We start from the raw sequence: 25,253 nt of genomic DNA on the forward strand, positions 1-25,253 counted from the left end.
TTAGCTGCTTTTGTTTAATGCATATTTGCCTACTCTTCCGGAATGTCTGGGAGACTCCCGCATTTTTGGGAGACCTCTGAGGCTTCCGGGAGAGCAGGGCAGCCTCCCTTTTCTCGCCCCCGCAATAGATAGGCGGGGTTTAATGACGCAAATATCGGGTCATCTTAGCCAAAATGATGCCATTAGTCAAGCCCCGCCCCCGATGCCCACCTCCCCTGGATCTCCCTGAAGCCAATGAGGAAGAGTTGGCAAGTATGAACTAAACTTGTGCAGCAGAGGAGGAGAGTATATTTAATGAAGTCCCTTTATTGTTTCATCATAAGAGATGGTCTTGGATTAATCTTACATTGCATTGAGAGACTGTACTGCTGCATTTGTGTCTACACCTAGTGACGAGAGGAATCTGAGCTAGTACCCAGGTGGTTATTTGATAGAGGATAGAAATGTAAATACTGTAGATATGTAGAGAGACACACCTGTATAGGGGGATTTACAGCAAAAATTAAAAATTACCTCAGTGATGTCACTGGTTACTAGAAGATTGATAGGCCACACTCCCATACCTATTGAGTAGCTCACAAAATGGCTGCCTCCACTGTTATAAGTTACAGGTGGTCTTTAAACTGTGGTCTACGAAAAAAAATGATTCAATAAATAACTAGGAAAAAGTAAAACTGATTTGCCAGATATGACTATATCAATTGTCATTTTCATTATTATGTTATAGGAGATGTGGCTGGGCTGACTGAGCTAATCCATCACCATGTTCCTGAAGCAAAACTAATAGAAAGCATTGGCCAAGAGCTGATTTATCTGCTTCCTGGTAAGGATTTCAAGTACCGAGCCTACGCCAGTCTGTTCAGGGAGCTGGAAGAGACTCTGGGGGACCTGGGACTGAGCAGTTTTGGTATCTCTGATACTCCACTAGAAGAGGTAACACCAACGCACCATTGCAGCAACTACATTGCAGTATTGTGTATTTTTTCACTCCACTATGCATTATGTATTTGTACCAAAACATATCTGGATATATATATAACTTTGTATGTTCTCCCTGTGTTTGCGCGGATTCCCTCCACTCGCTCCATTTTCCTCCCACACTCCAAAAACAAAAACATACACAGGCTAAAAGGCTGCTCTCAAATTGACCCTGTTCTTTGTACAACACTGTGGAATTAGTGGTGCTATATATATAAATAAATAAATGATGATGATGATGATGATGGATAGGAGATGTATATTATATTTTTCTACAATTCCTTATACAGCACAAACTAATTTTCAACACAACTTTAAAATGAAACATATCCAAAACTATGAATTTTTAAATTAAAAAAAGCTATATTATTTTATATCAAAGAAAACACTCAAGATTGTATGCATAACATAATGATGAGCATATATAATATTATTCATGGACACAAAATTATATTTTTATTACCAAAGTTTATATATATATATATATATATATATATATATATATATATATATATATATATATATATATATCCTTACATTAAAAAATGAATCAAATAAGTACAATTTGTAAGATTATTTCTAATGGGATTTTACAACTGGAACTAAAAAATATTGTTTTGTCTCTTACTCTCCTATGCAGGGGCGCACGCAGGGGGGGTTTCTGGTTCTCCAGAAACCCTTCCCCTCCGCAAACTAACGGGCACTAAACATTGCCCTGTACTGTACAGCAGCTGCGGCGCTGTCACAGAAGCGTCTGCGGCGGTGCTGTATTGTGCTACAATACAGCACTGCCGCGAACGCTTCTTTGACAGCGCCGCGGCTGCTGTACAGTACAGCATCGCTAAAATGGAGCTGCTGCGCATGCGCGGCCGCATGCGCAGCAGCTCTCTCTCTCTCTCCTTATTTATTTTTTTTGGGGGGGAGGAAACCCCCCCTTAAAAATCCTGCGTTTGCCCCTGCTATGTATGCTGAATTTGTAGTCACTCTTTTATAGTACACAATAACAACAGTGACATCTGCTGACTTTCAGAAGCTACATTCCAACATACAAGAGGAGGTCGTCCTCACTACAGGACAAGACATATAATTCAAATATTGTGTGTTTTCTGTGAGCTGAGGAATATATATATCTATATAAAATACCAAATATATATATAATAGGACCAATGTACCCCCTATTGTAAAATATAAGGATATAAGAAGTTTAATGTGCGTATATAAATATTTATACAGGTCATGGAATTCTGAGGCGATTTCTAATATCCTTGTATCATTTAGTATTATTGTTTCTTATATTACACATTACAGAAACAGAGACGCGCACACAGTTATACACACACATAGATAAGTTAGGTACATGCGCATATGTATCACTCAGTGTCCCAACTGGTAGCAAGTGACCAGGGCTGGGCCAGAGAGTATAGGAAAATACTGGGGCTCATGTAGAGTTGGATACCAGTTATGTAATTAAAACAATCGTAAAATATGGCCACAAAGATGCAATTTTGTGCGTATGCAGAGTCAGATGCATCTAAAGATGTACCTAGTTCTACAACAATAGCATTTGCGCCAGGATAGCTATAGCAATTGTGGCTAATATATATATATATATATATATATATAGGATAACAATAGCCTTGTGCTTACTGTTTACTGTACTGTGCTGTCTCCCATTGTATTGTAATTTGTTTGTCCCTGTACGGCGCTACGGACACCTTGTGGCGCCTTATAAATAAAAATTAATAATAATAATAATAAAGGAGAAAAACGTAGCTTATGCGCTTATACTGCGGTTTGACAGTGTTAATAGTAAATGCTAACGTCACAGCCAATCAGAAGGGGCTGCCGATTGTCTCCATCATCATCATCAGAGCATCAAGCACCCGCAACAGATGCACCCCCTGACAGTCGTATGTATATATATAGTGCGTATATATACAGATAATATATGGAAATATTTTATGCAAAACAAAGAAGCGTACCTCCAACTCTACATACTGCTCTATTTGGTGCATTCTGATATCAGACATAACTAAATACAGCAATATATGTTATATATTATCATTCCATCCATTTGCAATGTGTATTATACCCCTATAACAAACACATTTTCTTTAAAAATTATCTCTGCAGATCTTCTTAAAAGTCACAGCTGACTCAGTAACCGGAACGGAAAATCCAGGTATTGACTCCTTCCCTATAACTTGGCCAGTATTTCATTAACATTTTCTTTAGAACTAACCATAACTCCTGTGATATGTTATTTAAAATTAGGATTGTAGAATCGTACATCTAAAACCAACCATGTTACCACACCATGGGGCTATTTGCCATGCCTTGGCGATAACCTGCTTATTGCAGCAATAGACAATCTAGTTTCACCCCAATTTGAGAAGAACATTTCAATAGGACAGCTGAGTGATACCCAGAATGCCTCTGATCACACAGGCGCGTTGGAATCGGAAGTCTCGATTTGGACATCCAGTTTCATTAGCAAAAAAAGCAACAACAACAAAAATCTGTAAAAACAATAATAATATTAATTTTAATATCTTTATCTAATAAAAAAATGCTTTAATTACCACCGGCTATTGCGGTTCTGGGATGGTGATAGAGATAAGAGGGATTCAGTGGTACTAGTGCTGCCGTTGTCTATGGTAAATAAGCTTCCCCATGCTTTCAGTTTCTGCCGGAGAAAGGGCTTTTCTCCCTTTCTTAAGAACAGAGTTAACCCCTGACAAGAGTCGCGGTGCATGCACATTTCCAACAGGTTTTCTTCCAGGCCCTGTGGTGTGAGTATTTTGCACCTTTAACTGTTGATAAATTGCTGTGTTTTGATTTTTTTGGGCTGAATAACAGAGGAATGGATGTTACAACAGCGGAAATCCAGAACCAGTCTAGCAATGGATAATAAGTCAACAGTTGTCAATATCGATAATAAAGGTGACTCAGGCACAATAAAGATGGGTAAACTGATCGGAATGTCTGAACATTGCTTACCTCAGTCAGCAATTACCTGGTAATATGAACTTGTTCATTTCCTGCACTAGAGAACGTGAAGACTTTTACAATACTAGGTATTTTAGCTTAGTCTCTATTACAAGTAGCCAAGAGGCTTTTTCATTATGTAATTCTTATGTTATCCATCCTTAATGGTGTCTACAAGGACAGTAGATGAGAGGCGCATTAACAATTAGCACATTTTTGAAGGCCCCATCACCTTTTTATGTGCACACAGTGGGTCCGAGTCATTAAGGAGAGCAAGGCAAAAAAGGAGTAAATTTGATCCTTGACAGATCATGTTACAATGCAAGGGGTGCAAATTAGTTTATTATTTTGCACATAAAGAAAATACTGGCTTTTTTGTCATGTAGCACACAACTACTTGATAGCTTTATTTTTACACTAATGTAAAGTTGATCTAGGACATGCCATACCCAGCTATTAATCATAGTTGCCTACTCTCCCGGAATGTCCGGAAGACTCCCGAATTTCTGGGAGTCCCCCTGGACTTCCGGAAGAGCAGGGCAACCTCTCGCATTCAGCCCATTTAGTTAAGTAGGAGAGGGCGGAGCTTAGTGACGCAATTCTTGCATCATCGTGGAATAGGGGTAAAATAGTTTTGTCCAATTAAAGGGCGGGGCCAAATGATGCAATTCATCAAGCCCCACCCCCACACGTCCACCTGCATCCGGGATCTGCGGGATCTGCAATCCTCTGACCCCCATAGTAACTATATAGGCTGCTATCCTTATTGTCACTCCCTTGCCTGTTAGGTCAATATTTAATTGGGAGCACAGCAGCTGATCTGCATGACCCAATATGTACAGTATAACTTACATATCGTCAACTTAATATTTTTTACTGACAGAGTAGATTGAAAAGTTGTCCATATATTATTCTCTGCTTCGATGATTAGTATTCCTACTGTTTAGTAAGTTAAATAATCCAGGTTTCTGCCCATACACACCTGAAAAGCAAATATATATTAAGAGTGTACATATAAAGGGTGTTCTAACCAAATTAACCAAAAATATTGCTAAATTGCGCCCCCCTTCAGCGTTGCTCCCTGGGCTGTCGCCCCTGTCGCACAGCCCTAGTTACGGCCCTGGGCATAGCCTAGAGTGCTGCATATGTGGTCACTGCAATAGAGACAGATGTGCAGGAGACTGACAAGCAACAGCTCAACCGAGAGCCCTACAGTAGAGCAACATGGAAGGCAAACACATTGCTTCTGCAAGCAGAAGGGAGGAATGGGGGCATCCAATTCTGAATATATCATGCACAGTTCTCTTGCATTTGTACCCACCTTTCAATTTAATTTTATAAAGTACAATGTGACAGATATGGAATGCATGATAGTATATCATCAAGTACATACACTTCTACACGCAACCAATTTATCAACTTTATGCAACACTGGTTGTAGAATTCTTTAAGTTATTTTTCACTAGAAAATATAATAGAATTTGACATCTGGGAAAAAATGAGGCAAAATCAAAGGTTACAAAGAGCCTAAAACAGTGCTCCCAGTAAGGCATGCAATATACTTTTTTTATACACTGAGCATACTCAACATATATGGTCTGCTTTCCCCCCACAAAAAATGATTTGAAAATTTAGGCTAAATAGTAGGCACTTAAGCTGGAAACAAATCTATGCAATTATCATGCAGATCACAGGATTCACAACCGTTTGTTCAGATATCGCATTCGTGTTTTATTTATTGTACCAAAACACATCACATTATTTTTCTAAACTTCCTAAAAATCACTATAAAGGATGGCACGGTGTCAGGCAAATGTGGAAGTGTGTACGCACTCATGGCCAGCAGTGTAGGCAGATCTCTAAAGAGTGTGTACAGAGTCACAATCTTTTCAGCAGATGGTTATGAGAGATGCACAGATCTAAGGGCAGATTGTGTAGGTGTGTACATATGAATCTGCATGCTCATCGGAAGTTTAAATTGTTAGTAAAATCATTACAGAAACTGCATCCGAAGTAAGATTACATATGTGTGTACCCAGCTTTAATGATTCCAATAAGTAATTAGCTATTAAAATCCCATTGGTGTAACTAGAGGCTTCTAGGCTCCAAATAAACATTCTCACGGGGCCTTCATCATTCTACTACAAGAGCTCATATGGTAGCAAACACATGGTCCTGTATCCCTAGTAGTTTCCCCTGTGTAGACACTATTTGTGACGAATAATATTTTATTATTAAATACAATATAATGTCAGGATGTGACCTGACTAATGAAACCAATGGTTTCCAATAATTTCCAAAATGACATTAAACTGCTTGTAACAATCCAGACATTCTCCAGTGTACCCATACTTATCTGTTACCTGAAATAAAATGCTAGCTTAGCAGTTACAGGAGTATTTTCTGTCTATGCTTCTCTTGCATGTTTGGTGAAGCAATCTGCAGGCTGAAAACAGACATTTGCTGTAGAGTGTACTGCATTATTGGCTATGTAATGGCTGTAATTAGATGCAATAGCTTGCTTACCATGAAGAAAAGTTACATGTAAGCGCACAAACTACTACTACTAAAATACATGTCCCACAACCAACTAAGCTAAGATCAGTGATCTTCAGTCCCAAGTATCTAGCATAAAATAATAGGAGTTGTAATAGTCCAACAATTTGTGTGACAGTGGCTACTTTTCACTTCTGTAGTTAAACCACAGTCCAATGAAAAATGGAATTCTTCAGTCAAAAAGATACTAGGGAATGATGAATGCAGGGGCTATCGGGAAGCTTTAATTTAAATAGTGTTACATTCTGTCTTTTCTAATTGATCTTTTTAAAAAGTAAGGTAAATAACAATTTAAAACCACAAATCTCCAACCATATATTTTTGCTTGGAATGGCTGGCTTAGAACAATCAGGACGTAGGCTTCCAGCAACTGTAAGTCTGCTAATTACAAGTGTTACAGCCTCTATTAGATCTGAAGGGTTGATATTCTCCTCTCTAGTCTAAGACACAGCTTCAGCAATAGGTATGAAGATGACAGGGACAAGATGATGTTATACAAAAGAAGTGTTTTTTTGTACAAAATGTTGAAATATTTTAATACAATATAAAACTCCCGTATTTTAATTACGTTCAAATTTATTCTTAGTACCATTGTTACTGCAGTGTTTTACAATCTTTTACAAATAACATCAGTCTCTATATAGATAGATCCAGGGGCGGATCTAGAAATTTTTTCTACCCCGGGCGATATAGGGGGGCGATTTAGGCCCCGCCCCCTTTCTGACTTTTATGGCTGCCGGCGGCTGCACAGTATGCGCAGGTCCGTTCGGCAGTGATAATGTGCTGTCCCGCTGCTCTGATTGTATTGAAAACACAATCAGAGCAGTCGGGCAGCACATTATCACTGCCGAACGGACCTGCACAGTGTGCAGCCGCCAGCAGCAAGTCCCTGCTAGGGGGGGCGATCGCTCCCCCCTGGACCCGCCACTGGATAGATCTTTCCTCGAATGGTCCCTTGATAATCAGACTCAATATCAAGGCAGAGCATCTTGATTTTGTGTCAGATGAAGCTTATTGAGGCCTTTACTGTTGCTGAGAGCTTCTATTAGTGAGAAATCAAACACCAAAAATGTATGTATTGCTGGATGTTCAGCAAAGTCACTGTTCTCAGTAAACGTGTTGTGGAAAGGAGAGTGTTAACAGTGGAACTTGTTCCTAGAACTCCATTGTGCTGGGTTTCTCTGAACAGCAGATTTTAAATACAAAAAAAAATAAAGCTATTAGTATATTAGCACTGACAATCACGAACTGCCCTCTGTTTTCTGGCTTCTGATCCATAAAGTTTATAAAATTACAAAACAGAGATGGCGCTGCCGATCAACAATCTTATACACTATATACACTAATAAAGTGTAACAAATGTGAACTAAGAGCATACTCTTTGTGCAAAGTATTGAAACTACAAAAACAGCATGTGATATAGATATAAAAAAATAAAACAAAAAAACAACATAGTGTAATACTGTAAATAATAATAATAATTCACATAAATATGCACCCAAAATAATATTCCTAATAATAATAATAATAATCAATACCACCACATGAGCTATTCAACATCCCCATAGTGAATTCACTCACAGAATGTTAATTGTAACATCGCGTTGTGTATCAAAGATGTGTCATCTTCTTAAAGCCAAATACGTGCAATATCCCTTTGAGTTCAGCTCACTCCATGTATAGGAAAAAAGAAATGGCACTAATAGTGCATTATCGTTTACACATTTATCAGAAGGATAAAAACAATTATAAAAATAACATTGATCCCCAGATGGAGATTAATCTACACAAATAAAAGGTGGACTCTTACCCCAATCACATTAGATATATACACATATAGAAATGTACTCCCCACAGTGGTATTGGTGTGGCCAGCTTTCTTTTTGCAGATATTAAGGATGGAGGAACAGTCCACTGCTGCGCGTAATTTCCAGCTGTACTAGCCGCCAACACGTTTCAATTTTGAAAATATTTATCAAGGCATATGGGACCTCCTCACATGACAACCATGGGGTAAATGTATCAAGCTGAGAGTTTGCCGGCAAGTTTGAAAAGTGGAGATGTTGTCTATAGCAACCAATCAGATTCTAGCTATCATTTTGTAGAATGAACTAAATAAATGATAGCTAGAATCTGATTGGTTTTTCAAAACCGCCGGAAAACTCTCAGCTTGATACATTTACCCCCATGTGTTCAAAATCTTAATCTAGGCATATGCCTAGATTAAGATTGGGTGTTGAGTTGCTCATATCTTGTTTATGACTATTATTAATAATCACCTAAGGTAAAAAGATTATTTTGGGTGCATATCTATGTGAATTATTATTATTATTATTATTTACAGTATTACACTATTTTTTGGTTTTTTTTTTTTTTTTATATATCTATATCACGTGGGAGGAAGATTTAAGAAAAATTGATGTCACAGACATTTTGTTGGACTTTTGATCAATTAGAAATTGGACTACACGAACTTCGGGACGGTTGTACATTTTGGAGATTGTAGATTTGAATTTTTGCTTTTTTTGTAGTTTCAATACTTTGCACAAACAAAGAGTTTGGTTTTAGTTCACATTCATTACACTTTAATAGTGTATATTCTAAATACAGCCCTTTAGGCAGGAGTACTCATTAGATTACGTTACTAATTCTTCTATTTCCAGAGTGGACAACACAGAGGGAACCGCAACAAAATTGTCCTCTTTTTATACATGTAAACTGCATATCTGCCTGCTGTTTGCTATGGTAGCTTAAAACTCCCCCTGTCATGTTATGCTTCTATTTAGCGAGCTTGAGCGCATACAATGCCAGCTTGTGTGCTACAGCCAATTATCTGAGCTTGATAAGGCTTAATAAAGTTCTAGTGAGCCAAATGGTGAGTCCACAATTTATGTTTGCTGCATAAAACATGAGCTTATTATTGTCAATGCACAATCTCAGATCAACCAACACCTGTCAGAAGAGAGTCTCGGAGAGATACGGCTGATAATGTCCCGCCTGATGCCTGCAAGGAACAACCGGGTCCTGAAACTGAAGGAAAGGGATCCCAGCAGATAAAAGGCACTGACCTTCTGCACCAACAGTTTAAAGCACTTATAATGAAACGCTTCCAGCATGCTACACGTAGTCACAAAGATTTCCTTGCTCAGGTAATGTCATAGGTTATCAATAAGAAACACAATCTCACCAACTCAATGAGGAACGTTCAATCCATTGATGTGTGTTTGGGCATGCAGGAACACTACAGCTGGAAGGAGCAATGAAAGCATTATTTGTCATGCTCCTACTTGCTCCATTTCACTCCTGTACAAGGGAAACCTGTCGGTGTTGATTGATCCATGGTTTATATATGTCAGTAAATAAGTATAATGCAGAATGTATATATGGTTCTAACTATGATACATAATATGCATTGTTATACTAACCATAAATGTATATTGTTCTTAATTATGGCTCTTCAATTGTTTTCTTGTAGTTATCTCTTATTGTAGAGAACACACAACGATAGATACATTTATCTATCTATCTATCTATCTATCTATTTATTTATTTATCTATCTATCTATTTATTTATTTATTTATCTATCTATCTACAACAGTTTGATTCAGTAATTGTTTCATATTTTTAATAATAACTATAAAGTATTGTAGACCTGAAGACCGATAGATTGTATTTTGGAACCTCCATTATGGTTCTTCTTTGAGCAGCATTTTAAGGATTTCTTATCAAGTCACCAACTGTCCATCTTTGTGTATTAACTGTAATGTGTCAGATGTCTGTGCAATATACAGCTATCTTATATCTCTTGTTTAAGTCTCCCTAATAGACAGCTCCTGTGCAAGCTGCCATCCTCTCTGACATGCTGCTGCTTTTACCTGTCTGCAGATTGTGCTTCCTGCCGGCTTTGTGCTGCTGGCCCTAGTCTTTACTCTCATTGTTCCGCCTTTTGGAGAATATCCCAGCCTAACCCTCCATCCATGGATCTACGGACAACAGTACACTTTTTTCAGGTCAGCAGAATACGTAGAGTAGTCATTATTTGACACCCATCACAATGCTCTTCCAGTGGCAGTCACCAGGTGGCCTGAGGGGCGCACACACAGCTCTCGATGGTCACACACAGCTCTGGATGGTCACACACAGCTCTGGATGGTGACACACAGCTCTCGACGGTCACACACAGCCCTCGATGGTCACACACAGCTCTCGATGGTGACACACAGCTCTCGATGGTGACACACAGCTCTCGATGGTCACACACAGCTCTCGATGGTCACACACAGCTCTCGATGGTGACACACAGCTCTCGATGGTCACACACAGCTCTCGATGGTCACACACAGCTCTCGATGGTGACACACAGCTCTCGATGGTCAAACACAGCTCTCGATGGTCACACACAGCTCTCGATGGTCACACACAGCTCTCGTTGGTCACACACAGCTCTCGATGGTGACACACAGCTCTCGATGGTCAAACACAGCTCTCGATGGTGACACACAGCTCTCGATGGTGACACACAGCTCTCGTTGGTCACACACAGCTCTCGATGGTGACACACAGCTCTCGATGGTGACACACAGCTCTCGATGGTGACACACAGCTCTCGATGGTCAAACACAGCTCTCGATGGTGACACACAGCTCTCGATGGTGACACACAGCTCTCGATGGTGACACACAGCTCTCGATGGTCAAACACAGCTCTCGATGGTGACACACAGCTCTCGATGGTGACACACAGCTCTCGATGGTGACACACAGCTCTCGTTGGTCACACACAGCTCTCGATGGTGACACACAGCTCTCGATGGTCACACACAGCTCTCGATGGTGACACACAGCTCTCGTTGGTCACACACAGCTCTCGATGGTCACACACAGCTCTCGTTGGTCACACACAGCTCTCGATGGTGACATACAGCTCTCGATGGTCACACACAGCTCTTGATGGTCAAACACAGCTCTCGATAGTCACACACAGCTCTCGTTGGTCACACACAGACCCCTGAGCAGGGTAGTTTGTTGTGTTTGGTCTTCTTACAAGTGAGTCTGCTTTCACAGGATGAGTGCAGTGCATTTAGTCAGGGCCTCCATTAGAGTTGGGCTTACTTCCGTTTTGTGGCAAGAATATACACATTTCCATACTGTGCATGTGCGCCAAAATGTTTCCATATCAATATTTTGGCATATTTAGGCAGAACAGGGACAGGCTAGCGTTAGTACAATACAGACATGCCCACTGGAGATGTGACATAATAAGACGTTGATACATCACCAGATACAACTTCTATTAACATTACTTATATTTCCACCGGGACTACTGCAGGAAAAATGAATCCTAGTTTAATTTTCAAAGCGGTGCGCAATAGATGTAGGGTAATTGCATTTCATTAAAAATGTTATGCAAGATGTGATTTCTAAATTTATTAATAACGCTATTATTTGTTGTGTATATGACAATTCATTACATTATTATATTCTGTATAAATAGGGTAATGGGACACGCACATTTACTGCTAGCACTCTCCGCATCCCTGTGCTATTGTTAGGCATAAGTATGTAGTATTGTATGTCTGACGTACGCCTAACCCATATGTAAAGCTAGATTAGCTTCCTTTAGAAATGTTGCAACACCAAACACCAAACTTAACAGCTTAAACTGAGCAATATAAATAGTCATGGAGAGTGAAAGGCAAATATTAAAATGTGCTGCCATCCCAGTATTTTGTAGACTGGTGTGACATTCTGAGCTGGTGCAATGTGGTGACCAGTAAAAAGTTGAATTAAGCAAATTACATATCTCAACAAGGAGGTGTAGGAAGATGATTAACTAAAGAGCTGCCAGCACTACAGCACTGTGTCATTAATACAGTCCATATATCTGAATATGTCCATACACATGCTGATCAGGTGACTATTCAAACTCAAGTGCCAGATGGCTTGGCCTATGCCAAATTAAACTACACACATAGCTGAGTCCTATGGGACAAAATTAGTGTTGTTTACCAATGACCACACACATGGTCAGATACGTCTGACTGCAATTTCCACTAATCCTGATTAACATCTGAAAACTTCTCATCAAATGTTGATTGAGATCAATAGTGGTTTTGGGCTCTGCATGATTAAACTTGCTCTCTTATTGGATATAAAGAGATTGAGTGACCTGCAGCATGAATGTGCACTTTTATTCCACGTTATTGCACATACATATATATGTAATATATATATATATATATATATATATATATATATATATATATATATATACATACATACACATACATACATGCCTCCATATACATGGAAGCAGATTGTCATCGATGTTCTGGAATCCCAATGGTGCAATGGACAATTTAATATAGTTCGAAGCCTGCCAACTACTTGTGTATGCTAGTATTGTTTGCTGAGATGTTATTTCAAACTAAATTAAAAGCTTGATTTTGGGACCCTTACTCTTCTCTCTATACACCTCCTCCCTGGGTGAACTCATCGGCTCCTTTGGCTTCAGCTACCACCTTTACGCTGACGACACTCAACTATACCTCTCCTCTCCTGATCTCTCTCCCTCCCTCCTCTCTAGGGTGTCCGCCTGCCTCTCTGCCATCTCCTCCTGGATGTCCTCTCGATTCCTCAAACTTAACCTTGCCAAAACTGAGCTCATAGTTTTTCCTCCCTCTCATACCTCATCCCCTTCTGACCTCTCCATCACTGTCGACAACACCTCTATCTCCCCTGTCCCCCAACTTCACTGCCTTGGTGTCATCCTCGACTCCTCTCTCTCTTTTGGCCCCCACATCCTCTCTCTTGCTAAATCCTGCCGCTTCCAGCTGCGTAACATCATTCGCATCCGGCCCTTCCTCTCCCAAGATGCCACCAAATGCCTTATCCACTCTCTGATCATCTCCCGCCTGGACTACTGCAACCTCCTCCTCACTGGCCTCCCCCACTCTCATCTCGATCCCCTTCGATCTGGTCTTAACACTGCCGCTAGGCTTATTTTCCTTTCTCGCCGCTCCTCTTCTGTCTCCCCCCTCTACTTAGCCCTTCACTGGCTCCCATTCCCCTTCAGAATCCTCTTTAAGCTCCTCACACTCACCTACAAGGCCCTCGCCAACTCCACTGCGCCCTACATCTCCACCCTCCTCTCTATTCATGCTCCATCCCGCCCTCTCCGTTCTACCTCTGACCGTCGCCTCTCTTCCCCCCTTATAACCTCCTCCCACGCGCGTATCTAAGACTTCGCCCGCGCTGCCCCCCTCCACTGGAACAAGCTCCCTCCCTCCATCAGAGCTTCCCCTAATCTGTCCAGTTTCAAACGGGCCCTAAAAACCCACCTTTTTCTTAAAGCCTTTCTGTCTCCCACTTAACTTCCTACCTTATCTTCTGCCTCCGTCCCCCTACTCTCCCTCTCTCCCCTTCATCTCTCTGTCTGTCCACCCCTCCCCTTAGATTGTACGCTCCTCTGAGCAGGGCCATCTCTCCTCCTGTTTCCACCACTTCTAACTCTGCGCTCCAGCTACTTAGCCCTCCTCCTCGAGGCTCCACTCCACGTCCACTCTCGCTCCCTCCTCCCCCTTGCGGGTCTCCCTGTCTTCCGCGCCCTCCTTCTTGGGCCCCGTCATTTGTGGATCCTCCCTCCCCCTTTCCCGCCCTCTCTAGCTGTGCATTGAGCTTACTGCATTGCTGTGCTTACTGTTTACTGTACTGTGCTGTCTCCCATTGTATTGTAATTTGTTTGTCTCTGTAAGGCACTGCGGACGCCATGTGGCGCCTTATAAATAAAAATTAATAATAATAATAATAATAATTAAATGAATTCAAAATCAGGTCAGTACACTGTGTGCCTAGTACATTTATGTAAATAATAATGTATTAACTGTTATAAAGATAATTTATCAGAATTGACTCAGAAAATGTATAATGTTGTTTGTGAAATGAAAATGATGGCCATGTTCTTCTGCCACCTTTGCTTTAGTAACGAGCAGCCTGGCAGTGAGCAGATAGTACCCATTTCAGATGCCTTCCTGAACAGTCCAGGCTATGGAACTCGCTGCATGAAAGACCAGCCCTTGCCGTAAGTAATATTGGTATATCATTGTGGCCACTATAATCAGGGCTTTGTGTATCAGTTGCAGGAGTTTGGTGCTCTATCGATGTCATCAAGAGGCAGAATTATCCGTAAAAACTAGATAGATATTTTCATTGTGGTCACGGCTATGCTATAGTACTATGGACTGTGGTTTTTGTTAGGGTGAGTGAGGAGAGCATGGTGGAAATTGTGTTGTCCTATACTAGTGCACGTAACCAGTCAATTATAAAACCCTCATTTATTATTATTTTATGGTAGTTTTTTGTAGAAAGTGTTATAAAGATGCAAACAAACCCTACATGTACATTGAATAATACTGATATGTTTACATTGTACGTATGTTTTTTCCTAGTAAAAAGTTCACCTGTATAAACACATCAAATGAATGGATCATCCCTTCTGTGTCTCCACAAGTAACCAACATACTGTTATCTCATGAGTGGACTCCTGAAAATCCCTCCCCTTCATGTATATGTAGTACAAGGAGTAAGCTGATAATGCTCCCAGAATGCCCCGAGGGTGCTGGGGGGCGCCCACCACCACAGGTAAAGCTCCGGTCTTTCTCAAATGACACTTAAATGAAGTGACGTGGTTACTGAAAGTTTCTCCTTCACTAATGCACACATGCAGACCTCCATATTTAATGCATAACACACACACATCTACAGATCCTTGGTTATACACATCGGGGCTCATACTTGGACCCATTTGCGTCCTGAACTTAAGTAGCAAAAGACACATGGAAGAAAAAGTGTGTTTACGTACATCTCGACATATGTCAAGATGTGTCCAGCTGCAAAACCCTAGTGTGTGCACCACACGTAAATCAAGTGTATTAGTGTGTATGCTTAAGCCTTACGAAAGTGTAGAGGTGTTGCGTGACATTCTTAGTAGTAACTGCTTACTACCTACTTGTACACAATAAAATAATGTACTGTAATGGAGTGGGGGGGGTGCAACACTATTGAGGGTGCAAATTAGTGACTGGGAGATTTATAAATTGAAATGTATTTTAAAATCTAAGAGAATAGTTGGTCTCCAAAGTAAAAATAAAAATGAAAGGAAAATGGAGTAAAGTTTTAATCTTGACGTATTCCCGTGGTAAGGGCTGAAAATAATGAGTCACGTCCCATCAGACTATCCACCAGCCTGCAATGCTCCATAAAAAATCACCTCGTCCTCAAAGCCTACCAGTCCACCTCCTAACTCCTCCCCCTTTGGCCCTCCCCCTTCACCACTACACCTGCATCCGCTCTTGTGTCTGCCCCTCCCCTTTAGATTGTAAGCTCTCTCGAGCAGGGCCCTCCTTCCTCATGTATTCTTACCTGTCCCCACCTTGTTCACCTGTGTGTCTTGTCCCTCACCTCCTCCATACGCTTAAACAATAATAATATTATGACAAAAGACAAGAAAACCCTAAACAAATACAGCTGAGGGAAGGTGTTGCAGAAAAAAAAGATGGGCCCTGTTCTTTATAAAAGTCATCTCTTATTTATTAGGGAGCCAATTATTATTTTGTTAGCTGAAATCAATTGATCAGTAGATCTAACTGTAAGACAAGGGAGGACCCATTTTTTAAAGTATATAACACAGAAAATAATATTTATATTGGCTGGATTATTCATTTCATTAGCACTTTAAATGTTATAGATCCTGCTTTGCCCACTTTAGAGTACCTAACGTCAACTAATAAATCATATTAGTAAACGTTCTGAAAATGGCATGCAACTTAGGTAATTAAAAGGCATTAATATTCATTGGTATTTCTTATTTTCTCAGAGAATCCAACCCAGCTCTGAGATTCTTCAGGACCTCACAGAACGAAATATTTCAGATTATCTCCTCAAAACATACCCCAGTCTGATAAGAAGCAGGTGCAGTGATGGATACATATGTTTTACTTCATTAGACATTTTTGTTGTAGTAAAATATCCAGTTACCTGTCTAGTAAATTTATGCCAAATTGTTGGCACATACATTTATATTGTGAATGTGTAAAATTTGTGCTGAAAGTTCATCATTCACACAACTGTGAATGGTGTCACAGAACGCTATCTGGAATAGACAGATTATTAGTACTGGACAATTGTTACCTCAGGAGTTTTATCAAATGCTTGTACAAACGGATATATTCCTGGTTGAATGTGACCTTGGACACATTTAACTGAGCTAATTATTGCCTCATTCATTCACTTAGTTGAGAGTTATGACAGTAGTAATTTCAGGAAGTGAAGGTTTACTGAATATGCTGCTTCAATATAAATAAATGTTAATAAGTGTTTTGTTGGAAAGTGACTTAGAAATGAGATGTAATTTGCACTTATATGACCAAAGCTTGTAAAGTTAGTTCAAGTTTACCTCACAACTGTCATAATTTTGATGGGACATCCTGATTTGCGGCCCACAAAAGGGTGTGCCTTAACATTAAAGTGGGCGGAGTATTGACCAGTTCTGCCCAGTTCTGGGCGGAGTATGGGTGGATCGGGGTGGGGCTTATTTAGTCCCGCTTTGGGGCTTCTAAATATTGGAAGGTATGGTTTTAGCCTAATAATCAGCCACTAAAATATATGAGAAACATCTATATACAGCACCTAAATAGTTTAAACATTTAAGGAGTTTTAGAAAAAATATTTTCAGAAAACTTGGTAACAATAGTTAGTCAATCAAAGATTACTAGATAGGATGCAAAACTGTGTTTCCTTCCTGTTGTAATGCAAGATCTCTCACATGGTCAAGTAATCAATATCTGGGTATTACAGGCATACCTCTGTCACTGTTTAATCTGTTGCATGAATGATTTTAGTTATTCTTCATGTATTGAAAATGTCTGTTACAATAATTGGGGAAGCTGTAAATATATATATAGTGCCTAACTGATATTATAACCACTGTAAAAAGTGTTTGTATAGATTACTAAATTGAATTAATAAAATAACATTTGTGTATAACCTTTTTTTAGTATGAAGAGCAAATACTGGGTTAATGAGCAAAGGTAAGTGTCAAATAATATAAAAATACCCCTGCAAGTAAAAACTAACTCCTGTCCTTTAGTAAACGTGTTGCTATTATTGTCAGTTGTTGCATTGCACTAATAATAGGTAATGTATTAAAGTCTTTGTTGACCTCTACTGGTGACCATGAAGAATTAGTTGTTTAAACAGTAGCTTCTGGTAATTTTAGAATCTTATTTTTAGAAGCAGTAAAGTGGCTTTGTGCTCATTGAAAAGTTATCTAATGTAATGTTATCACAGGGTACATGAAACCCACTACAGTCATGGCCAAAAGTTTTGAGAATTACACAAATATTGGTTTTCACAAAGTTTGTTGCTTCAGTGTTTATAGACCTTTTTATCAGATGTTACTATGGTATACTGAAGTAGAATTACAAGCATTTCATAAGTGTCAAAGGCTTCTATTGACAAATACATTAAGTTTATGCAAAGAGTCAATATTTGCAGTGTTGACCCTTCTTTTTGAAGACCTCTGCAATTCGCCCTGGAATGCTGTAAAATCAACTTCTGGGCCACATACTGACTGATGGCCGCCCATTCTTGCCTAATCAATGCTTGGAGTTTGTCAGAATTTGTGGGTTTTTGTTTGTCCACCCGCCTCTTGAGGACTGAACACAAGTTCTCAGTGGTATTAATGTCTGGGGATTTTGGTTGGGAGAAGTTGCTCTTGGAGGATGTTTTGGTACCATTCTTTATTCATGGCTGTGTTCTTAGGCAAATTGTTAGTAAGCCTACTCCCTTGGCTGAGAAGCAACCCCATACATGAATGGCCTCAGGATGCTTTACTGTTCGCATGACACAGGACTGATGGTAGAGCTCACTTTTCCTTCTCCGGACAAGTGTTTTCCAGATGCCCCAAACAATCTGAAAGGGGATCCATCGAGAAAATGACTTTACCCCAGTCCTCAACAGTCCAATCCCTGTACCTTTTGCAGAATATCAATCTGTCCCTGATGTTTTTCCTGGAGAGAAGTGGCTTCTTTGCTGGCCTTCTTGACACCAGGCCATACTCCAAAAGTCTTAGCCTCACTGTGCATGCAGATGTACTCATACTGCCTGCTGCCACTCCTGAGCAAGCTCTGCACTGGTGGTGCTTCGATCCCGCAGCTGAATCAACTTTAGGAAACAGTCTTGGTGTTTGCTGGACGTTCTCGGGCGCCCTGAAGCCTTCTTCACAACTATTGAACCTCTCTCCTTGAAGTTCTTGATGATCCGATAAATGGTTGATTTAGGTGCAATCTTACTAGCAGCAATATCCTTGCCTGTGATGCCCTTTTTGTGCAAAATAATGTTGACTGCACATGTTTCCTTGCAGATAACTATGATTAACAGAGGAAGAACACTGATTTCAAGCACCACCCTCCTTTTAAAGCTTCCAGTCTGTTATTCTGTTGTTTCTGGGATAAAGTTCATTGGCAAAGAGGGACTTTGAAATTATTTGCAATTTATCTGATCACTCTTCATGACATTCTGGAGTATATGCAAATTGCCATCATAAAACCTGAAGCAGCAGACTTTGTGAAAGATAATATTTGTGTCATTCTCAAAACTTTTAGCTATGACTGTAGATCCTATATATACTTCTTAGTCATAGATGTAAGTAATAGTTATCTTTCTGAATTTCCTGTAGATACGGCGGTATTTCTGTTGGTGCAAGGCTCCCTATCCTTGATGTACAAGGAGGAGACATTGCAGAGTTTTTCAGTCACCTGGGTCACATGACCAATGTGTCAGGAGTGAGTATGCTATGTAATTGGGTGTGAAAGGGTTCAATCAAGTTACCATACACTCTTATTCATGATTCCTTGTGTTTTTGGCAGGGAACCGTTACAAAGTCCGTGTCACAAGAACTTCAGGCCTTTCTTAGAAACCTGGAAACTGAAAACAACATCAAGGTGCGAAGTCCATATGTTAATTCTGGGGTCTACCATGAAGTAAATTAGGTTATCAGACTACAACACATTGGATTAAGAGCTTCACTACACTAGGGCAAAGATCATTATCCTATGTAAACGACTATCTGTCACCTACATGCGATCACACATCAAATCATACCTACAAAATTTCTGTCATTGACAGGACAGTGTGATTTTTGGACTGTAAAATGGGTGTGGCTTATCATACTAGAGTCCCTTTAGTAAAACCTTTATTATTTACAAATGGTGAAAAGTATGAGTTAACCGTTAGCTGTAAGACAACATATTATATATATATTATGGTTATAGCTGTATAGATTCTGTTAAATTCCTCTTTTCACATATCTGAATGAAATAGCCATCTGGGTAGCTCTAAATATTAATGAGTGTGAACATCCCATGTATTGGAAGCAGTGATATCACCAAACTCTAGGAGGATGCGCCAATACTCTGTAATCTGTCAGCCTTCAGAGTATGGCGCATCTCCTAAGAACTAAAAGTCCTAAATCGTGATATGGCCTTGTCCCATTCAAAAATGGGGTATAACAACATCATAATGGGTGTGATCATGTCCCATATAAAATGGAGTATAATACTCATTAATTTGTAAAGACTAATCCAGAAATCTCCATTGACATTTTGCAGTATCTATGCATTATTTATCGATATGTATCCATACACTGAGTGGTTTTGACTACACCATCCAAAGCTCTAGCTTATAAAATAGCATTTTTACCCGAGTGAGTCAGAAAATACAAGTACATGATGTAAAAATATTTCCATTTCGATATTATCAATATAACATTGTGTTTATTTCTCTAGGTGTGGTTTAATAATAAGGGCTGGCATGCTATGGTTATCTTCATCAACGTGGCCAACAACGCTATTCTCAGAGCCAACCTAGGGGAAGATAAAGACCCTGAAGAGTTTGGTATAACTACAATGAACCATCCGCTCAATCTCACCAAAGATCAGCTGTCCGAGGTCACAGTGTAAGCAGAGAGCTGGGAATTGTCAACTGTCTGGATCGTTAGCGTAAAGGAGAATATATCAATTTCCAAACACACCATTTGGATTCTCAATCCATGTTTCACATGTTAATTATAATCCTCTCCAGAGAAGATTGTGAATTCTTATTGTTTGTAAATAAAGTGTAAAAATAGTTTTAAAGAGACCCGAGCACAATGGATTGGCCGGGCTACTAGAGCTGCTTTTCTACAGAAGACTTTGTAACAGGGATTGTCCAGGAACCACCCGACCACAGACCTAAGGGGCTCATAAATTCTGCAGAATCCCAATCGTGTCAAAAAATTGTTTCGTTCCATGGCCCAGTAGCCCCGTCTTCATTGTGTCACTTAGATCTTTCATTTTGGCTCAAACTGTTGTACCAATGAGGTTTGAGCCTTGACCATTGAATTTTTGTCACTTCCACTCTCAGCCTTTATACAGAAATAGCAGCTTAGTGCACATTGCTCATTGCTAGACGTTACCCTATCATCATCAATATCATCTTATTTTATTTATATGGCACCACAGAAGCCGCAGAGCTGCACAATCAAGAAAAACAACCAAAACAAAATTCTGATAAGGGACAAGAGAAACTATAGAATCAATAACAATCAATACAAGAGATAATATAAAAAAAACTACATAAGAAGTTACTGTTTAATAAAAGGCAGTGACAGTAAAAGATATGATTTTGCTTGCATACAAATATATTTTCCCCAATGGCGTCTATGAGCAATCAAGCATTTTGTCTCTTTAAAATGTTCCTAATAAGCTGCTGAGTTGAGACCCGGGCTAAAATTTGCCAGCCCTCCTCTGGTCAAAACTGTGCAACAATTGTTCTTGATGTCATTCAAACGCAGTGCTTGCAGCTTACTTTGAGTTGCACATATCTTAAAATATTTGCAGCTTGAAATCTTGCTTATACATGCACCCATTACAAAGAGGCGTCCGTCATCTCCATAACATGGAAAATGACACCATGAGATGTACAATGATACGCATCTTAAAAGGCGTGACTTACTGTACTGAACTTGCACGTGAACGACCGTGGAAAGGGGCTACAGTCTAAGATGTGCTCAATTCAAAATGTGGCTGTAAGTTGTGTACAAACGCTTATGCAAGTCATAGTAAATCCCACTGTAAATCAGGTTTTAAGAATTTCAGTATAAAAATATCTCTATGGGTTTTTCTTACCTTTTTGTATTTGAGTATATATTTCTTTTCCAGACTGACTACATCGGTGGATGTCGTGGTTGCTATTTGTGTGATTTTTGCTATGTCTTTCATCCCAGCAAGTTTTGTGTTGTATTTGATCCAAGAAAGGGTGTCTAATGCCAAGCACCTTCAGTTTGTTAGTGGAGTCACACCAACTGTATACTGGCTCACAAACTTCTGTTGGGACATAGTAAGTGACATATGGCCTTGATCTCTTCTGTCTTATATGATAACTGTGCATGTGCTTTGTATAGTGAAGTTTATCGGTCATACTGTGATCTGCCTTTTGTGTTCATCTGTTCTGTCTGTAAGCCTTAATATATTCATGTTTTAAGCCACACCTCTTGTGGCTGAAATCACTTGATCACGTCTGAATACAACCTGCACAACCACTTATAGCTGGGCAGGCCAAGTCAGCGCTGCTGCATCCACACTTGCACCATCACTGAAGTGGAGATGGCTATATGAAAGAGGATAGTTTGAACAGTAAATTACCAGATCTGTGTTCATCTTGACCTCACATGAGGGCAGATCTGGATGATCAGTAATCATCCAAAATATCCAGGTCACATTGAGCCAAATTAGTGTGGTTGAATTAAGACCATACACACATACAAATGCATGTAATTGGCCAACAGGTTTTTTTTTTTGTCATACCCTTTAAAGATGCTTTTGTGTTTGGATTTCTGAGGCAAAATCCTATATGTCCCAGTTTGCGCAGGTAGACCTAGATGTCTACCAAAGGGTATGGGTTTACGGCCAAGATGGCGGTGTTTGTGGAGGAGTAAAAGTTTACACCAGCTGATGGGAGGAGTGTAGGTGATTTATCGTGTTCCTTGCAAAGAATAGGGTAAGTGCTCCTCGTTTTGCAGATTAGCGCTCCTAGGGGTAAATGTATGAAAGTGCGTTTTTTTCAACTCGCCGGAAATCAGCGACTTTGCAGCTAAAATTTAAAGCGGCGATGTCTTGTAAAGGCAAACTTGCCTTTACAAGCCATCGCCGGCGAGTTGAAAAAAACGGAATTTCATATATTTACCCCCTAGTGTTGCGGACTAGTGCAAAAGTGAGATTCCATTTTGTGGTGCGAGAGTTTTGATAAGAGATAAAGAGATGGAGAGGGTGTATTTTTAGGAGCGTTCATTTCTGTGCGGAAGGGTGCGCAGCCATTTCCACCTGACTTTTGACCAGGTCTAAGTTGGCACAGATCATGTCTTGTCCTATGGGACCCATTTTGCACCTTCCAGTTGCACTTTGGTGGTAAAGCAGATTTCTAGGCCCATATTGCGCCATGAAAAGTTTCAAACACACAAAAGCGTTTTCTGCCTCTCTGAGAACATCTAGTTTGCAGAGGTGTCTCCAGAGAGGAGGGTAGGTCTGTACCTTGATGTGCAGTGCGGGCATCTACACGTACCCGGGTGTTTTCCGCTACCCACCCAGTGTGCTGTGAAAATGAGTTCCGCTCTGTGTACTTTTTACATGGATAGATTAAAAACTTGGATAAGAAAGTTAAAACTATCATGAAGTTTGATTTAGAAATATCCAGTCAGGCACCCACATGACCTATGGACTAATACCTGTGATATGCACAACCTTCTGAAGGATCACTCCCCTAAACCTATTTCTACTTAATACGGAACTACACATTGCACATATTCATGGATAGATTGTGCAGACATATTGCACAACGTTTCGCAGGTGTTTGGGCCTTAAGTGAAATGTAATTGTCTGCAAAAAATTGAAACCTCATCTCAAATGACATATTGAACTCCTGCTAATTCTGGATTGCCTCAAACTATGTTCAATATTGACCCCTTAAAAATATTTTTCATGCATGTGTAAATGATGCGCACTTATTTTTAAACATGAAAATTTCCTGTCTCGGACCACTGATCTGTTACTATTGTCCAATGCTTTCTTATCTATTACTGAAATATTTAGGGTTTTTTTCTCTTCTCAGGCAAACTATGCTGTAAGTGTGGCTATGGTGGTGATAATATTCATCGGGTTTGAAAAGAAAGCCTACACGTCCTCAACAAACCTACCTGCACTCATAGCGCTGCTCTTTTTCTATGGGTAAGTAATAATTTGTGGCTTATAGCGAGCGAGACAGTGTTTGGCACAGACATTGGGACAATCTGTATTCGCACCCAAAGGCAAGTGGGCACAATGCATCCCCCACACCTACCCCGCAAGTCCCATTTACCATTCTGATCATTACTATTCACATAGTAAACCCATTCATGTCCAAACACAGTGTATAATGCAAAGACAATCCTCCAGTAGAGGTCATTCTCTATTGGCCAGTGTACAATGCAAAGACTATCCATCAGTAGAGTTCATTTTCTATTGGCCAGTGTACAATGCAAAGACAATCCTCCAGTAGAGGTCATTCTCTATTGGCCAGTGTACAATGCAAAGACTATCCATCAGTAGAGTTTATTTTCTATTGGCCAGCTTTTATTATGCAGAGCCCAATCCTTGGTGGCAACTATACCAAACAGAAATTTCTCCTCAATGGCTAATGTTGCAATGTAAAGTCCAGTCCCTGGTAAATAAATGTACATATTATTCCATTTGCACAATGTAGAGCCCAGTTCCCAGGGCCAAATTATATCCTATAGAGTCCAGTTCACAGTGGCCAGTGTGCTGGTAGATAAGTGTACAAAATATGTCCAGTGGCAGCTCCTGATGGGGGCAGCTGCCCCCCCCCCCCTCCTCCTTCCAGCAGGGACAGGCTGCCTGTGGCTGTACACTATATACATGTTGCCTATTGGCCGAAAGGTAGTATAGCCAGGCAATAACGACTGCCTGCCTCTCAGCTGACAGACACGTGGGTATAGTGTACAGCTGCAGGCAGCCTGCCCCTGCTAGGAGTGGCCAAGTATGAAATTTAAAGCCCGGTCCCTGGCGGCCAGTATGGAATATACAGTTTATCAAAGACAATAATATTAATCTGACAGTCTGAAATGAGACTAGATAATATAAGTGCAAGAGATGCCTATACCATGGGTGTGTAAAACATATACTTGGGCAGTAACAACAAAACAATCAAGAAGTGCATCAATTATAATAAATGTGGATATTAATTAGATAGCAAGTCTGAAAACATGAAACTACAGTGTCGCATAATTAAAATAACACATAAACTTATTGCATGTGTCACAGACTGAGGCTGGGCACACACTACTGTGTTTTCAGACCATTATCAGACTAATCAGGCTATAAACGACTGATCGGCCCAATATCTCAGTAGTGTTTACCCTGGAACGATGAGCGATTATCGTTCCAAAGCACATAATATTGTTGTACGAGATTGGTAAACTGAACATTCATTTGTAAGATGATGGCAGTTCATTAGATGATGTGAAAAAAAATCACAATGGAGTTCCACAACATGTTATTCTTTGTATATGGAATATATAAATAAATCAGGAAACCCTCCTCCCCGTTATACTAGTGTACAGCTCACAAGGTGCCGCATGTATG

At 40.0% G+C, this 25,253-nt stretch overlaps 1 protein-coding gene across 2 annotated transcripts in view; it reads left to right on the plus strand.

The window, feature by feature from the left end:
- Positions 1-25,253, plus strand: part of ABCA4 (ATP binding cassette subfamily A member 4) — a 157,506-nt gene that overhangs the window by 96,054 nt on the left and 36,199 nt on the right. The window contains exons 27-40 of one of the 2 annotated variants that reach the window (XM_075182349.1): positions 728-933; positions 3,112-3,160; positions 3,838-3,921; positions 9,463-9,671; positions 10,409-10,533; positions 14,504-14,602; positions 14,970-15,162; positions 16,397-16,491; positions 17,577-17,609; positions 19,259-19,364; positions 19,449-19,523; positions 20,367-20,536; positions 21,780-21,957; positions 23,725-23,840. In XM_075182349.1, the coding sequence (XP_075038450.1) occupies positions 728-933; positions 3,112-3,160; positions 3,838-3,921; positions 9,463-9,671; positions 10,409-10,533; positions 14,504-14,602; positions 14,970-15,162; positions 16,397-16,491; positions 17,577-17,609; positions 19,259-19,364; positions 19,449-19,523; positions 20,367-20,536; positions 21,780-21,957; positions 23,725-23,840 (1,738 nt within the window). The remainder of the gene's footprint in view (positions 1-727; positions 934-3,111; positions 3,161-3,837; positions 3,922-9,462; positions 9,672-10,408; positions 10,534-14,503; positions 14,603-14,969; positions 15,163-16,396; positions 16,492-17,576; positions 17,610-19,258; positions 19,365-19,448; positions 19,524-20,366; positions 20,537-21,779; positions 21,958-23,724; positions 23,841-25,253) is intronic. The other variant, XM_075182350.1, reaches the window with a different exon arrangement.

This window comes from Mixophyes fleayi, chromosome 8, assembly GCF_038048845.1.
Source record: "Mixophyes fleayi isolate aMixFle1 chromosome 8, aMixFle1.hap1, whole genome shotgun sequence".
In the NCBI taxonomy this organism is placed as follows: domain Eukaryota; kingdom Metazoa; phylum Chordata; class Amphibia; order Anura; family Limnodynastidae; genus Mixophyes; species Mixophyes fleayi.